The following is a 16,002-nucleotide window of genomic DNA, read 5'->3' as shown; positions in this document are numbered from 1 at the left end:
GAGGAGTCGCCCCCTGGTGGACACTAGAGAGAATGCAGCTTTAAGGCTTCCCCCCCTTTAGAACCGGAGCTTGTCTCCCGGATAAAAGGCTTCCAGGACGAGGGAGGACTCAGTGGAGAAGCATTAGGAGATCTGAGGCTGATAAAAGCCTCCAGATGTCAGTGGATCAGAGAGATCGATCGGTCTTCGGTCGGTCAACTGAGCGATGGTGTCTGAAGTTTCAATCCCCTGAATCAATGAGTATTCTTAGTAACGTCTGCTTCGACGTTTGTGTCTCCGCATGTAGCAGCTCCACAGGAGCACGTCTCAGTTCTCGGAGGCCTACGAGATCAAAGAGGACATCGGCGTCGGCTCGTACTCCATCTGTAAGCGCGGCATACACAAAGGGACCGGCATGGAGTACGCGGTCAAGGTAAGACAAGCACCACGTCCACGCAGAGTCCCCGAGGCTTCATTACCCCGGTGTAACGTCAAACTGTTGTCCACAGATCATCAACAAGTCCAAGAAAGACCCGACGGAGGAGGTGGAGATCCTGCTGAGATACGGACAACATCCCAACATCATCACCCTGAAGGACGTGAGTCACATCAAGCTGAACTCTCTCTGAGCATCTTATTCTGAAAATCCAATGTGCTATCTGCTGCGTGACTCAGTCGAGGTCAGCGTGTGTTCGTCCGTGTAGCTGGAGGATAAATAAAGACGTGAATGTTTCAGTGACTCGCTCTTAATTACTGGAGTGGGAATGCCCTCAGCTAGACGATTATAACTCAATTCATGCTTTTCTTCTTTCAAATAAAGATGCTGTTGGCTGCTACAGAGATGATTCAGCTCTTTGTCTAAAGATGATAAAGACAGAAATATGTTTTATGTACAAAGTTTAATCCTCTTTACTGCTGTCACACCTTTTTTTTTGTCGACCGTTTGAGTAAAACCTGCTCGTCCGTCCCGTAGGTGTACGACGACGGCCGCTCGGTGTTCCTGGTGACGGAGCTGATGAAAGGAGGCGAGCTGCTCGACAAAATCCTGCGACAGAAGTTCTTCTCGGAGCGAGAAGCCAGCGCCGTCCTCTACACCATCACCAAGACGGTGGAGTACCTGCACGTACAGGGGGTGAGATCTCCATCTGTAGTGGTTCACGATGAGGCGATGCGTAAAGACAGAGAGACGCAGGACAATCCTTTATTACTTTAATGCACTCATTGGTGGAATTACATCTGATTGTAACGGAGATAAAAACAGTATAATTCAGACACCAGACTTATTATTTATATTGGAAATAGTTTTGTTAGAATGAAGAGGTCTCTGATTGAAGAGGTTTGAACTGTGATTAGTTCAGCTGATATTCCAGTAGAGATAACTCGACACTAACCTTCTGTTTCTGTTGTGTTGCCTGTTAGTTCCAGCTTGTTCTAGGCTGCTTTTATTGTGAAACTCTTGCCATTGAAACAGGAAGCTGTTCCTGTTTGAATCTCAGCTTCCTGAATGCTGATTCCTTCTCTTCTCATCTAGTTGTTGCTCAGAAGATCTTTGTCTCTTTCACTTGAACAGCGTTTTGTTCTCCACGTCCTAAACTAAATAACATCTGTTGGTGAAGACACTTTCTACAAAATAAAAGCATCACTTCAGACACAGACAGTCGTCCTCCGAGACGTCTGTCTGGACACAGTCCAGCTCTGACCAGCAGGAATGTTGAGGTCTCTGAAGTTGAAGCTGCTTCCTGTCTTGCAGGTGGTGCACAGAGACCTGAAGCCCAGTAACATCCTCTACGTGGACGAAAGCGGGAACGCCGAGTCCATCCGGATCTGCGACTTTGGTTTCGCCAAACAGCTGAGAGCGGAGAACGGTCTGCTCATGACGCCGTGTTACACCGCCAACTTTGTGGCGCCCGAGGTACGAATGACCTCTGTGTCTCAGCTCTGTTATCGTTCTCATCACAGCCGTGTGAGGACAGATGTTTAGTTTGTTCTCGTGATCGTTTCTCTGTGTTTGCGTCAGGTGCTGAAGAAGCAGGGCTACGACGCCGCCTGTGACATCTGGAGTCTGGGAGTCTTGCTCTACACGATGCTGACGGGGTAAACACAGTTTATGAACATCAGACATAAGTTATCAGGAGATGCTGTGAATGAACCTGGTGCTGCTGCTGGAGACTGTCGCACTGAGGTTAATAATAGCAATAATAATAAAGTCATAATCTCTCCCGTCACCTTCAGGTTCACTCCCTTCGCTAACGGACCGGAGGACACGCCGGAGGAGATCTTGGCTCGTATCGGCAGCGGGAAGTTCTCTCTAACTGGAGGATACTGGAACTCTGTCTCTGCAGAGGCCAAGGTGTGAACACACACACACACGCACTCACACACACGCACACAGACAGACACACACACACACACACTGTGGTTCAACAACGAAGTGTAAAAACAAATAAAGAGACAGTTGCAGTGAACCCTGCTACGTTTTCTCATTCATCTTACTCAAGTAAAATCAAAGGCACTTCACTTGTACTTTATTTTGTACACTTGTATACTACTAGAAGCAAGAAGACAAACCGGAGGTCTTCCTCTTCGTCGTCTTTGCCTCGTTGAACTTCCGGGGGGGGGGGGGGTCTTTATGATACACAAATCTGTAAAAAAACTGGAAGAGAGACATAATTAGATATCGACTAAAGACAAGTAAACAAATATCAAACAGGTGTAACTTTCATATATTTTTAGATTTTAGATTTCTGTTGTTGAATGAGCTCACGCGTGACCTCTGACCCCACTCAGGACCTGGTGTCCAAGATGCTCCACGTGGACCCCCACCGGAGGCTGACGGCGGGTCAGGTCCTCCGACACCCGTGGGTGACGCACCGAGACCAGCTGCCCAAATACACCCTCAACAGACAGGACGCCCCACACCTGGTCAAGGTGACGCACGCACGCACACGCACGCACACACACACACACACACATTATTGTGTCAGTAGTGACTCGTTGTTGGATCAGTAGTTTCAGCTCTGTGGTGTTCGTCCCCTCAGGGAGCGATGGCCGCCACCTACTCGGCCCTCAGCAGGAACGTCCCTCCGGTCCTGGAGCCGGTGGGCTGCTCCACTCTGGCCCAGCGGAGGGGTCTGAAGAAGATCACCTCCACCGCTCTGTGACCTCCTCCTCCTCCTCCTCCTCCTCCTCCTCCTCCTCTCTCTGGGACAGACTACTGATGGAACCGCTAACGCCAAATAGGAACGCAGAGATTGCCCCCCTTGCCCGCTGCCCCCCCGCACCTCAACGGACGCTTCTGATTGGCCGGTTATTTCTCCCAGCATCACTGATCCACAGCCTGCGCTGTACTCTTAAACCTGTTCCTGTCTTCGCTTCGGACAATCAGCGCCGGCCTCGTAGACCTCATAGACCGAGCGGCCGTCAGGAGAATAAAAGTACTGTATTTATTCACTTCAGAACATAGGAACACGGTAATCTACTGTATGCATTTAAAGAGCTAGGACCCTTCTTATTATACTGTACACCCTGTATTTAAACCTCAAGTAGCCTCTGAGATCACGGTTCTACGGAGAAGCCCTCAAAATGTTGCTCTGCAGAGACGTCAGGCTGATAACAAGCTTTTAGTCTCATTGTTATGTTTTTGGGATAAAAGAAAAAGTCTCAGGAGCTTCGTTTTGTTTTGAAAATTCATTTTGTGCAGACTTCCTGTAATCCAGGTGTAACTATTCAGGTGCAAAAAACACAAAGAACAAAAATCTGAATGTTTCGTCTCTTAAGTCTTAGAAGTCTGTCACAGAGATGAATAAACGGAGCAAAGACTGAAACTCTTATTGGGATTTAATGAGAAGAAGACGTTTCTTTCAGCAACCTTCGGCTGCACCGCTTCTTCCTCGTGGTCTTTGGATACTTTTACCTGAAGTGAAACTAATTCACTTATTCGTTTCTCGCCCGTTGACTCGTCGAAACGTTTCAGGAACCTGAGCTCAAATATGAACAAAAGCTCAACCGATTCTGATTTATTCTGTTTTTTCTTTTACTTTTAAAGCTGCACACGGCGTAGAAATCTTTGTTCCGCTTATTTTACTTTCTAATCTGACGCTCGCAGTACTGTACGCGTACTGAAGTACATTTATGCAAGAAAAAACATAGAGGTGGACAAAGTACTCTTTTACTACAAAGTAAAAGTAGCAGTAAAATGAATGAGTACACTAAATAATAATAAGTACTCATTATGCAGAATGTACCTGATTATAAATGCATATTATTTAAGTATATAATAATACATCATAATTCACTTTTTATATTTTCTATGAATTGTCTGAAGCATCTAAAGCTTTCTGATAAATGCAGTAAAATGTGGTATAAAGAAGTAGAACTACTCGAGTAAAGTACGAGTACGTCAAAGTGTACTTGGCTCCGTTCCACCTCTGAGGATCTAAAGACGATGAAACAATAAGTAGTGTTTTATGAGCCTTGTGCAGCTTTAATACGCGTCAGTAAGTGTAAATGAAACGTCTATGAAAGCGGCTTTAACTCGAGGAGACGGAGACATTTTGCACAACGAGCACACGAGGAAACGTCTCTTTAAGGGATCCCGTCATGTTCCCCGCTGAGCTTCTCTGCTTCCACAAACAAACCGTCTCTGAATGCAGCTGAACTGTAAATATATATATTCATGTACGAGCAACTCAGGTTTCTATGAATCAAGACAATGCATTTTTATATATATATATATATATATATATATAAATGTATATGTGTGTGTGTGTGTGTGTGTGTGTGTGTGTGTGTGCGAGTGTGTGTGTATCCAGGAGGAGAGAGGTGTACATAGGATAAAAGATGAGCACACAGGTGTGAGGAAGGTGAGCAGCACACAGGTGTGAGGAAGGTGAGCAGCACACAGGTGTGAGGAAGGTGAGCAGCACACGAGGAGGCGTTCGTCAGACGTGCAGAAGAGTTACGCTTCAAACACGTCGATCCGTTTCCTCTCTTTGTCACAAACGACTCGTTTCATTTGGCGTTTTGGAGTCAAACTCTTCCTGATCCTCTGTGAGCAAAACCCTTTAAACTCAAAGTGTAGCAGAGAAAACACACATTTAACAAACACCACGGCTGTAGTCAGGCTTCAACACTGCTGTTGAGTGTTACTCAAGAATTAAAGGGTCAGTTCACCAACATGTGTCCTCTTAACAGGAAACTCCTCTGATTCATTCATGCGAGTTTGGGTTAAAGTCGGCGGAGGCATTCTGACCTTTAGATACTACATCCCCCATAATGCAACGGCGTCTTTCATTCAACTAATAAAACTCCTCCTTAATTATTATTCTAAATGTTCCCAACAACTGAAGCCAATGAAATACCTGCGTAGTGAAGCTTAGTTTTGGGTGAACTGGCCCTTTAATTCCACAACGTCCGTGTTGTTTAAATGAAGCTTTGTGTGTTTCGGCTCCTCTCTCCTGGTTCATCCTGAGCTGAAGACAATCAGAGAAACTAAAACCTGTGATTATTACCAACGTCCTCCTGTCGTCTGAACGTCCGTCAACCAAAAGGGAAACGAGTTTCACTGCTCTGAGATTTTATTTGTTTTTATATAATATGAAATATATCTATCAATGTTCTCCTCGTCTGTCGATGTACAGCTCTGGGATAAAGGAATGTAAAAGGATTTTTGTTTTTCTGTAATTATGAACTGGGGAATAGCTTTCTTCTTCTTCTTCTTCTTCTCTTCTCTGACCCTGTCAGCGTTCAGCCTGCTGCTACACCAGCTCTCTGTTTTTGTACCTGCAGTGAGAGTTGGACTTTCTATTAAAAACAATAAAACGATAATCAGCTGATGACGTCATCTCGACTCTCATTCAACACTTTATAAAAGGTCACGAAAAGATTTATTTAAATTAAGTTTTTATTGTCGTTTTCTCGCACAAAGCTTCACCTCAAAAGAATATAAAGTTGTGTTTAATAAAGACAGAAGTACTCTGATATTTTACTGAAGTAAAAGTAGCCGCGGTGTAGAAATACTCTTTTCTTTAGTGAAAGTAGAAAGTATTAGCTTCAAAATATACTTAAAGTGCCAAAAGTAAAAGTATGCTGAATTATGATTGATGCATTGTTAATAATTTAATATCACAACTGGTGATTTTAAATGTATTTAAATACTGCTGGGTGGTTTTATCTATATTAATACTTCATTGATTAGTTGAATATACGTATTTAGTTTTAATAATCTGAATCTGCAAAGTAACCTTAAACTAAATATTTCAAATAAATATATATTTTTAAAAAAGTAGTGCAGTAAAAAGTACAATATGTAGTATAAAGTATCAGAAACTTTAAATACTCAAGTAAAGTACATGTACCTCGTCTTTGGTGTCCAGACGTCTCCTCAGTGAGAGACCAGAGACCTGAGACCAGAGACCCTCCAGATCCAGGTGTGCAACAACCGAGAAGACTCGATACTTTAATCTCTGCCGGAGTTAAAGATCTGAATACTTTATGAATTTGATATTTTAGGTTTTTGACTGTAGACTGATGAGGGAAGAGATATTTCAGCATCATAGAAACAACAAAAATGAGCCGTTTTTAGATTAAAATGTAAACTTTCTTTAATGTTTCTTTATCAAACAGTCCAGAAGACCTCAGTATGAATATATAAATATATATATTCAGTATTAAACCTGAATACTGGTGAGTAAAACAACACAAACATAAATCTGTGGTATTTCCCTCTTTAATGATGTCAGAATATTAAAAACACACAAAGAAATTAAATCTCTACAACAAAGAACAAAATACGTTACAAAGATTTCATAATATTTTCATCTCGTGTTTCGGCACCAAACGTAGTTTATTTTAGTGTTTTTAAACACGAGACCTCAATGGTGCCAAATCTGTGGGTTGAGGCCCCGAATGGGGTCCAAATGTAAATCTGAGGGTCAGAAGATGATGTCGGGGAGAAGAAACATTTATATTTCTGTTACACAAAACTGTAAAAATAAAATAATTCGTTTTTTTGGGGGGAAATACTGGAAACATTCACCTTTAAAAAATCCTTCAAATGAAACAATCTGAGAAAGAAAAATCACTGAAATTGTAAGAAATTGAGTCACAAGTTCTCACCGACGTCACCGGACAAAATGTTTATTTTCATCGTTATTTAATAATTAAATTTGTATTTTTTAATTCATTTTAAAATCACTTTCAATCTAAAGTGGTATCTTCAAACTTTTGGTATTTTTACTTCATAAACTTAAATTATCTTTCAAACATTTGAAAATATATTTAAATGTAGATTTAAATTATTTAATCAAACTTCTAAATATTTTCTGAGTAAACTTTTTACATCAGATTTAGATTTTAGGATTTGACAAAATAATCTCACTAAAGTTTATTGTCTGTTGATGTTCTGGAGCTTTCGATCACGTCACATGATCTTCTTCAGTGGGCGGAGTTTGTCCAGCTGTCGTTGAGTGAACTGAAGACCATGTGATCCGATCGAAAGCTCCGGAACAGTTTCAACAACCTCCAGAAGGAAAAGACGACAATTTAAGAGAAAATGTTTACGTGCAAAAAGAAAGATACAATCACCTGATCATCACGTGTTTTATTCTCTATCCAGTTTACTGCAAATCATAAACGTTCTTTTTTTAATCATTTAAATCCTCACAATGATTAGCTCTTATTTGAAGTCGTCTTTGTGTCGCTGCAGTGAGAATCGAGGACTAATTACAACATATGGTTTATAAAAAGCATCAAACGTCTAAAGTCTGACTGCAGGAAGCATCAAAGTTATGAGTTCTGTTGCTTTGAAAATAAAAACCCAGACATCAGAGTTTCCCAGGAGCCCCTGAACGCACCACATCGTTACATGTTCACTGATTGATGCTTTAAAACGTTAAAAATAAAACTCATTCAAACTTTAAAAAGGGCGACTTTGGCGTCCATTTTTGTTCCCCCCCCTCCACATTTAACCACTTAATGGAGGCTGATGATCCTTAATAATATTCATATTACATGAAACGTGTTGAGTGAGGACGGCCGTGGACAGGAAGTCAGAATAAAGTGTTTGGAGAAGCAGCAGGATGAGTTACTCCCTCAGCTGAGTAAATATTTACACACGCATGCATCGACTCAGACACCAACGAAGAAGAACAAATACAGTGTTAACACCCACTTCTTTTACAACCTGGGTCTTATTTTACATTCGAGCATTTCAACCAAAACATCCCAAACATCTGGATTCAGCTTTAATTTAGCGGTTTGTTATAAACTGAATATCTTCTCACCTGCTGCTCGTAAAAACAAAACATTTTAAGACAAAGTTTTTACTATTTTCTGGTAATACATCAACATAAGTAAGTATCTGAGAGTGGTGTTGATCTTATTATGTGACTCATAAACGGAGATCTGAAATATCGAACTCTTCCTTTAAAGACCGGGTTGTGAAAAGAAGTATCCGAGAACACCGTGAACAGAAGAATCCATCAAACTGTACAAGTTACAAACGACTTGAGGCCAATCTAGAAATGAGAAGTTCAGTTCAGAGCAGCCGAAGATGCATAAATGTCAGACGGGTGTGACAAAGAGGAGGCTCGCTGCGTCCATCCTAAAAACAAAGCGTGTCAGAAGTCGGAGTCGTCTGTGGCCGAGTTGTCGGCGTTGGCTCCTCCTCCAAACGTCAGCGGGAGGTTCCCAGTCGATGACTCCTGCTGCTGCAGCTCCTTCTTCTTCTTGTCGTGGTTCCTGATGTGCACGTTCAGCCCCCTCTCCGTCATCTCGTAGATCTGACAACGGGCGCAGAAGTAGGGCGACACGCCGACGTGCCGGAACTGGTCGGCCAGGTAGGACACCAGCGAGGTGAAGCCCTTGTTGCAGACGTGGCAGCGCGGGACGACGCCCGGGTGTTCCTGCTCCAGGTGTCTCCTCAGACCCTGCCGGGACCCTCTGTACCCCGCCGTCTCCGGGCAGAGGAGGCAGGAGAACACGGCGCTCTGGTTGGCGTGCCTCTTGGTGTGGGCGTCCAGCTCGATCTGCGTGCGGACTGGCTGCTTGCAGGTCGTGCAGAAGAACTTCTTGTTCCCCTCCAGGAGGTGCATGTGTTTCAGGTGGACGGCCAGACCGGAGGCCCTCTTGAAGGAGCGGCCAGGCGGCGGGCATAGCGTGCACACCAGCTGCTCTCTGTCCGAGCTCATGTCCATGGCGTCCCGGTAGTCCTCGCCGAGCTCCAGCACACACTTGTTGCTCACGAACTGCTGCTGCTGCTTCCTCCTCCTCGCCTCCTCCTCAGCCGTCGGCTTCCTCTTCTGCCTCGGCCTCTGGGACAGTTTGGCAAGAGGAGAAGGAGGAAGAGGAGGAGCCGTTGCATTCTCGCTCACCGCGGGATGTTTGAGCGCCGGGAGCGACCGGTCCACGGACATCATGAACTGGTAGCTCTCGCCCTCTTCTTCGGGATTTGAATACTCGATGACGTAAACGCCGTCCTCCTCTTCTTCCGCCTCCTCCTCCTCGGTGGGCATCGAGTACTCCACCTCGTAGCATGCTGCCGCCGTAGCTTTCACCGACCGCTCCTCGGCGATGTGCGTGTCGTCTATCCTCACCACGGTTATCTGGTCCATCCCGCCGGCGGCGCCCCAGCTTCCGTTTCCCGGCCTGATGGAGGACGACGACGCTTTCCCTGCAGACACGACTCGGACCGCCGGGCCGTCAGCCAACGGCTGAACGCGAGAAGAACAGAGTTTAATGTTTGTTGGTACTATTTTATGTTTTTTGTATTGTTGTGATGTTTGTCTGTTTCAAATGTCTTTGCTTAAAAAGGGAAATTCTGATTAATATCATTAAAAACATTATGATACAGTACTCAGATATGCATATATCAGTGTAGAAATACTACAATTAAAATGTTTACTTGATAAAAAGTACAAAAGTATCAGCATCAAAACATAGTTGAAGTACTAAAGATTATAGTACTCATTATTCAGAATAATGTATTATAATTATTGACGCATGAATGTGCATTTTAATGTAGCAGCTGGTAACAGTGGAGCTGATTTTAATTACTTCATATACTGCTGGGTAGTTTAATTATAATATTAAATCATAATTCATGAGTTGATTTATGTTTATCAATAATATATATATATATATACATACGAGGAGGAAGAAGAGTAGTAATAATAGGAGAGTTATTAATGATAACGATATATAATATAACCATTATATACAACTAAAGCTTTCAGATATATTTAGTGAAGTAAAAAGTACAACATTCCCCTCTGAGATGTAGAGCAGAAAGTAGCATGAAAAGTACAAGTACCTCAAATGTGTACTTAAGTACACACTTAGTTACCTCTCAGCTCTACTACTGTGTTACAACAAGACGTTAACATATAACTTTATGTTTTAGTCCAGAGAGAAGAAGACAACACTTATCTCCATGTTTTAAATACATAAACAAACTCACCGTGACCCAGCTGCTGAAGTCAGCCATCACAGCCAAACCTCGGTGAAGCTGGTGAGCTACAAACACTGCAGCTAGCTTAGCACTTAGCAACCAGGTGGCTAACGTGTGACCACGAGTTTCCCACCGTAAATAACTATATTCTTTAACTTTATAATTATTTATCGGTAACGACAGAGAGTTGAAACGCACGTGTAAATGTTGTGAAGGAGAGGATAGTTTAGCAGGAGGAGGTCTCGATCAGTGCCTCAGCTAACCCCAAAATGTCTGTTTTCTTTCTGGGGGAAATAAACACACAAACAATGAACCGGAGCCACTTCCGCCCCCTGGTGGCGCGGAGGAGTACAGCGCTGCACTCACTCTGCGAACTACTTCTTCTTCTTCTTTGAGGTTTATTGGCGGTTGGCAAACAATGAATTGGTATATTACCGCTACCAACTGGTGTGGAGTGTTGATCACGATGTCTTTTACTTATAGTATAAAATAAATAAAATAAAATAAAATAAAATAAAATAAAATAAAATAAAATAAAATAAAATAAAATAAAATAAAATAAAATAAAATAAAATAAAATAAATTCTAGAAGCCCATTTCCACCAGCCAAAAAAAAAAAAAGATTTAATTTTGTTTTGCTGGCGGAAACAAATGATTATTATTATTTTTTTTCAACTTTTTTTCTGCCAGCAAAAAAAAAAAAAGTTCCAGTTGCTGTATATTGAAGGTCGCCACCTCAGCCACATTGGTTTTATTCTTTATACTCCAGACCTGCTGTGTTTTTTTGGGGGTAAATATTGTAAGTCTATTGTCTGATCCACACTCCGGAGCAGAAAGTGGCGGTAATGCACCAATAAGATGGATGCCAACCACCGTAAAACCAGAAGAAGAAGAATGCCTTGGCAGGCGCATGCGCAAACCGGCGGAGCGTATCAAACGGTGACCAGCTAGTTTCTCGTGCCGTTCAGTCAGTTTAGATCTGACTGTTGTACAGTTATTGTTTAACCGTGAGTCGTTTCTACCGAGCGGGATTAACGTGACCGAGGCGTGAAAGAATATGCCCAAGAATAAAGGTAAGAGACGGAGGAGCACGTGTGTTTTCAGTGTTGTTTAATTGTCTGTCGAGTCCGCCGCTCAGACACACGCAGTGAAACGTGACACCGACAAGCTAACGCTAGTTAGCATCTCGGATTTTTTAATTTATCCTTTATTAACACAAATTAAACGTATTTTACTCACCCGTCAGCTGTGCCTACGTGTAGCCTCTTCACTAAGTATGAATTCGGCTGAGATAATAATAAAGTTCGTTTCGGCTAGTTAATGTTTTTAAACACTTTGCGCCTGCTAGGCTAGCAGCTAGCTAACATACATGGTAGTTTAATGCCGTCACTAGCTGACACAGCTAACTAGCTAGTTGCTACTAGCTGACCCAGCTAACTAAGCTAGTTGCTGTTTAAACCCGACCCTGGATGTGGCTCGTGACTTCAGATTTTTCCTAAATTAATCTCTGATAACATAAAGTAGCCAGGTTATTACAATCATTTTAAAGATCTAATTTGGACGTAACGTCTCTATAAATGTCACTTAGATTAGCAAACTAGCAGGTAACTTACACGTTAGCTCCTGTTGTTGATAGTATTTATATAGATAGATATATAAATGTGTAGTTAATTACAGTACTTGAGTAAATATCCTTGTTTACATTTAACCATTGCTCGTTGGAATTTAATTGAATGTTGTGTTGATGAGTATTTACTGTTTATCTGTGGAGGAAGTGTGTAAAAACTGTCACAGCAAGAAGTAAACTTAACTGGAACTCTGAGCTGACTGATGAACGCCGTTAACTCTGAATGAATAGACATTAATTGATGAGTTCCTGTCTGTGTTTACAGGAAAGGGAGGAAAGAATCGGCGACGTGGAAAGAACGAGAATGAGTCTGAGAAGAGAGAGCTGGTGTTCAAAGAGGACGGACAGGGTGAGTTCTGGTTCAGGTTCTGGTTTCAGGTGGTCTGGGGGTCAGAAGAGAAAAGTTTAACCAAAGACGGTTCACTAAAGATCCATGTGTTCTCTGGAGCGAGTAACTGAAGTAACTCTTTGGTATGCCTGTTAGCTGATCAAATCATTCTGATCAGTAATTTACACGAGAAATCTGTGAAAGGCAGATGCATCTTCACGAGTACATAAAGTTTTAACACTCAATCAGTCAATAGTTGAATAAAACAATGATTTGGCTAATAGTTGATAGAGGTAAATTCAGCAGGTTGTAGCAAATGAGATGAATAATAAAATCTCACAATATGTGTAATTAATTTAGTCAATGCAGTTTGTTCGGTGAGCTGATGACATGAGCATGTTTCTCTGGCTTTGTGGGAGATATTCTAATAAGAAATATGCAATTTTACATATATTTGGGCTGTTATTATTACTACCATGTCTGTGTACAAAAAATTTGAAAAGCCAGAGCAGATAATAAAAACAACAAACACCCAAAAAGCCTAAAGATGTCCAGCTGGTCATGTGACTAAATATGTATTTTTATTTAAAGCGTACTCTTTTTGCTTGTTTCATGCAAAAATCTCTCCTTCTCTTCCTTCACTGTTGTACTAATACCTTTGTTGAGTTGTACAAATACAACAGTAGAACCTTCATCCTGCACTTTTCTATTAAATCAGTCACAGAAAAGGTTTATAAGTTGTCAGACACTCGAGCGTTGCCCCAATAACACTAATAATGTTTTAAGTTATATTCAATGCCACTAAAGCGTATAATATATTTCATAAAACTGTAATAATTTAAGACATTAATGTGTTTTATTTCAACTGAGGCAGGACTCTATTAAACACACCAGGACAACCTTGTTATTAACTATTTATATATGTATTTTATTTCATATATTTGGCTTCTTTTTTTATCTGTAAGGACCTCCTCGTGATGTCTCGGTGAAACAGAAACAACAGTGTGATGTGAACGTCTCCTCTCTCCTGGGATTAACCCTCGTCTCCTCTCTCCTCTTTCAGAATACGCTCAGGTGATTAAGATGCTGGGTAACGGACGTCTGGAGGCCATGTGCTTCGACGGAACCAAGCGGCTTTGCCACATTAGAGGAAAACTCCGGAAAAAGGTAGAAACATCCCGACCGTCCTCCGACAGGAAAACCTCCCGACGTAATGCTGAGTCGGCGTGTTCTCAATTGTATGTGTGTGTCACAAAGTGCAGTGTGTTGCTGTATGACACTCTGTTTTGTGTCGTCCCCCCGGTAGGTTTGGATTAACACGTCGGACATCATCCTGGTGGGGCTGAGAGATTACCAGGTGTGTGTTGATCAGACGTGTTTCTGTAGCAGCCATCTTTTTTAGGCTTTCTGAGCTCTGAAATGAAAGAAATAAGAACAAATGTCTTGAATTTATTGGACTCGTTGTGTTCTAAATCACTTGCTTCTCTCCGTGTAGTGAGTTCACCGTTTTGTAGCGCTGTTCTGAATGTACATCGGACTCAAAAGTATCCCACAATGCATTGCGGGAAAAGTAGTGTACAAACCGATGGTCACTAACCGAGCAGTACGTCCCATCATGCATTGCGCAGACGAGAGGAGCGAAATACATGAAAAATATAAATATTTAATGTAAGCAGAGCATCACAACACAAACAGCCACAAAGTACTTTCTGTTATTTAGTCATTTAGGAAAAGACGCTCTTTAACAGCAACACATACAGCTTTACTCCTTCTGTTACCTTTCACAATAAAAGCCCAAGACTAAAATATATTGAGGATTATCATTTTAATAATCCCTGTACATTTAAATATTATTTTACCCCAGTCTTTCACCTGTGTAACATGGTGTTGGTACACTCATCTTCAGCTGACCCAACTTGTTGACAGTTCTACGTCATTTAAATCTCATTTATTTGCTCATTTTTATCACTAAAACAGCAACAAGTTTAAGCCGAACACTAAAACTCCTCGACTTGTGTTTCAGGACAACAAAGCCGACGTCATCCTCAAGTACAACGCAGACGAGGCTCGCAGTTTGAAAGCGTACGGAGAGCTGCCCGAGCACGGTGAGTCAAACCAACGCAGTGTTTATAGTGCTTATATTCATAGTGCTTATATTCATAGTGCTTATATTCATAGTGCTTATATTTATAGAGGAAACCGAGGTAAAGTGTGTCTGAAGCTTGATCACCAGACTGCTATTGTTTACTTCCTTAATTTATGCGTAAAGGAAAGTGAAACCTGTGAAGTATCTGACTTTTAAACGGCAGAGAGCCTCACTGTGTAGTGGAAACATTATGTAGTATATAGTATGTATATAGTATTTCCTTTTCTGACAATCGCCTCCTCCGTCTTCCTTCTCGCAGCCAAAATCAACGAGACGGACACCTTCGGGCCCGGAGACGATGAAGACATCCAGTTTGATGACATTGGCGACGATGATGAAGACATTGATGATGTAAGCGCCTTTTTTATTTCATAATTAGCTCTTCTTGGGTGTCTATTATAGTACTTTTATGAAGCTTACTTTAAGAGATGAACTTGTCTTTTAAAAGAAGTTCTGACAAACTAAACGTTGTCTGGACTGAAGCAGAATAGAAGTTATATAATAATCCTGTTTTCTCTGTGTTCCAGATCTAAAGACCCGCTCCTGGAGGATGAACGTGTGATTTTACTAAGAGACGCTCCCGTTGGAATATTTTGAGCCGATAGGCCGCAGCGATGACGATTATTTTTTATTAAGATCAGCCTATGCCAGTCCAGTCCAGTCAATACGTTTCAATCTATTCCAGTCTAACCACCAGTAGACGTCTTTGTTGTTTTTTTTTTTGAGGAGTTCAAGAGAGGAGGAAAGAAAGGACACAGAACCTTTTGAGTTTCTTGTTGACATGACTGCAAAGTGAGACGCTGCTTTAGAACCACGGTGTGTTGGAGGATCAACAGTAGGCTGATCACAGCATCATATTCAGGGGCAATGTCTGCATGTATTGCTAGATTTTCACCTTTTTTTAAAACTTTTTTTTTTTTTTTTTTTTTGCTTCTAACAACAAAAATGGCAAATTTCACATCACATTTACCACATATACCAGGTATAAAGTTGTTTGTTTCCTCCTCACCTCTCTGGTCCCCTTATGTTCCCTGATGGGGCCCCTGCACCTCAGTTTGGGAACCACCGCTCTAGACCACATGGGGCCCGTCGCTGTAACTCTGAACTAATAGAAAAAACAAATGTACCATGATGTTTAAGAAGGCTGGGTTTCCAATAAAGATCTTAACTCCACTGAGCTGGCGTGGTGGTTTTTAGGCGCGCTACACGCAGCTTCCTGCGCCGGTCTGAAGGCGGCGACATCGAGCTGAAGAGGGTCATGTTTCTGATGGAGCGACCTCACAACCTCCAGAGTTCGAGGCCGACAGCGTCCGTGTTGACTGAGGACAATATGTCCCTCCTGATGTCCGTCCTGATGCTATTTCTGTCTTCAGAGGGAAGACACACAAACATGAGCTGATGTGCCCTTGAGCAAAGCTCTGCATCCCCAATCTCTGGTCCGTTTGTTTCTGTGTGCTTTTCACTTTCTCTTCTCC

The 16,002-nt window shown here is 42.1% G+C and overlaps 3 protein-coding genes across 3 annotated transcripts; 2 read left to right on the top strand and 1 right to left on the bottom strand.

Moving 5' to 3' along the window:
• Positions 1 to 26: 26 nt before the first annotated feature.
• Positions 27 to 5,813, top strand: LOC116401160 (ribosomal protein S6 kinase alpha-3-like). Its single transcript, XM_031879431.1, has 8 exons — positions 27 to 412; positions 489 to 578; positions 953 to 1,111; positions 1,730 to 1,891; positions 1,997 to 2,073; positions 2,212 to 2,329; positions 2,767 to 2,907; positions 3,018 to 5,813. Exons 1-8 carry the CDS (start codon positions 395 to 397, stop codon positions 3,138 to 3,140), a joined length of 888 nt encoding a protein of 295 aa, XP_031735291.1. The 5' UTR covers positions 27 to 394; the 3' UTR covers positions 3,141 to 5,813.
• Positions 2,608 to 10,715, bottom strand: LOC116401159 (zinc finger protein 350-like). The gene is made up of 4 exons (XM_031879430.1): positions 10,436 to 10,715; positions 6,336 to 9,689; positions 2,744 to 2,898; positions 2,608 to 2,632 (listed from the first exon to the last, which is right to left on the bottom strand). Exons 1-2 carry the CDS (start codon positions 10,460 to 10,462, stop codon positions 8,598 to 8,600), a joined length of 1,119 nt encoding a protein of 372 aa, XP_031735290.1. The 5' UTR covers positions 10,463 to 10,715; the 3' UTR covers positions 2,608 to 2,632; positions 2,744 to 2,898; positions 6,336 to 8,597.
• A 629-nt stretch (positions 10,716 to 11,344) lies between these two features.
• eif1axb (eukaryotic translation initiation factor 1A X-linked b) lies at positions 11,345 to 15,700 on the top strand. Its single transcript, XM_031879432.1, has 7 exons — positions 11,345 to 11,499; positions 12,319 to 12,402; positions 13,445 to 13,548; positions 13,688 to 13,738; positions 14,405 to 14,486; positions 14,787 to 14,878; positions 15,055 to 15,700. Exons 1-7 carry the CDS (start codon positions 11,484 to 11,486, stop codon positions 15,058 to 15,060), a joined length of 435 nt encoding a protein of 144 aa, XP_031735292.1. The 5' UTR covers positions 11,345 to 11,483; the 3' UTR covers positions 15,061 to 15,700.
• Positions 15,701 to 16,002: the final 302 nt, after the last annotated feature.

This window comes from Anarrhichthys ocellatus, unplaced genomic scaffold (assembly GCF_004355925.1).
Source record: "Anarrhichthys ocellatus isolate YVR2014 unplaced genomic scaffold, GSC_Weel_1.0 scaffold261, whole genome shotgun sequence".
In the NCBI taxonomy this organism is placed as follows: Eukaryota; Metazoa; Chordata; class Actinopteri; order Perciformes; family Anarhichadidae; genus Anarrhichthys; species Anarrhichthys ocellatus.
This window is presented reverse-complemented; position numbering and strand designations above follow the sequence as displayed.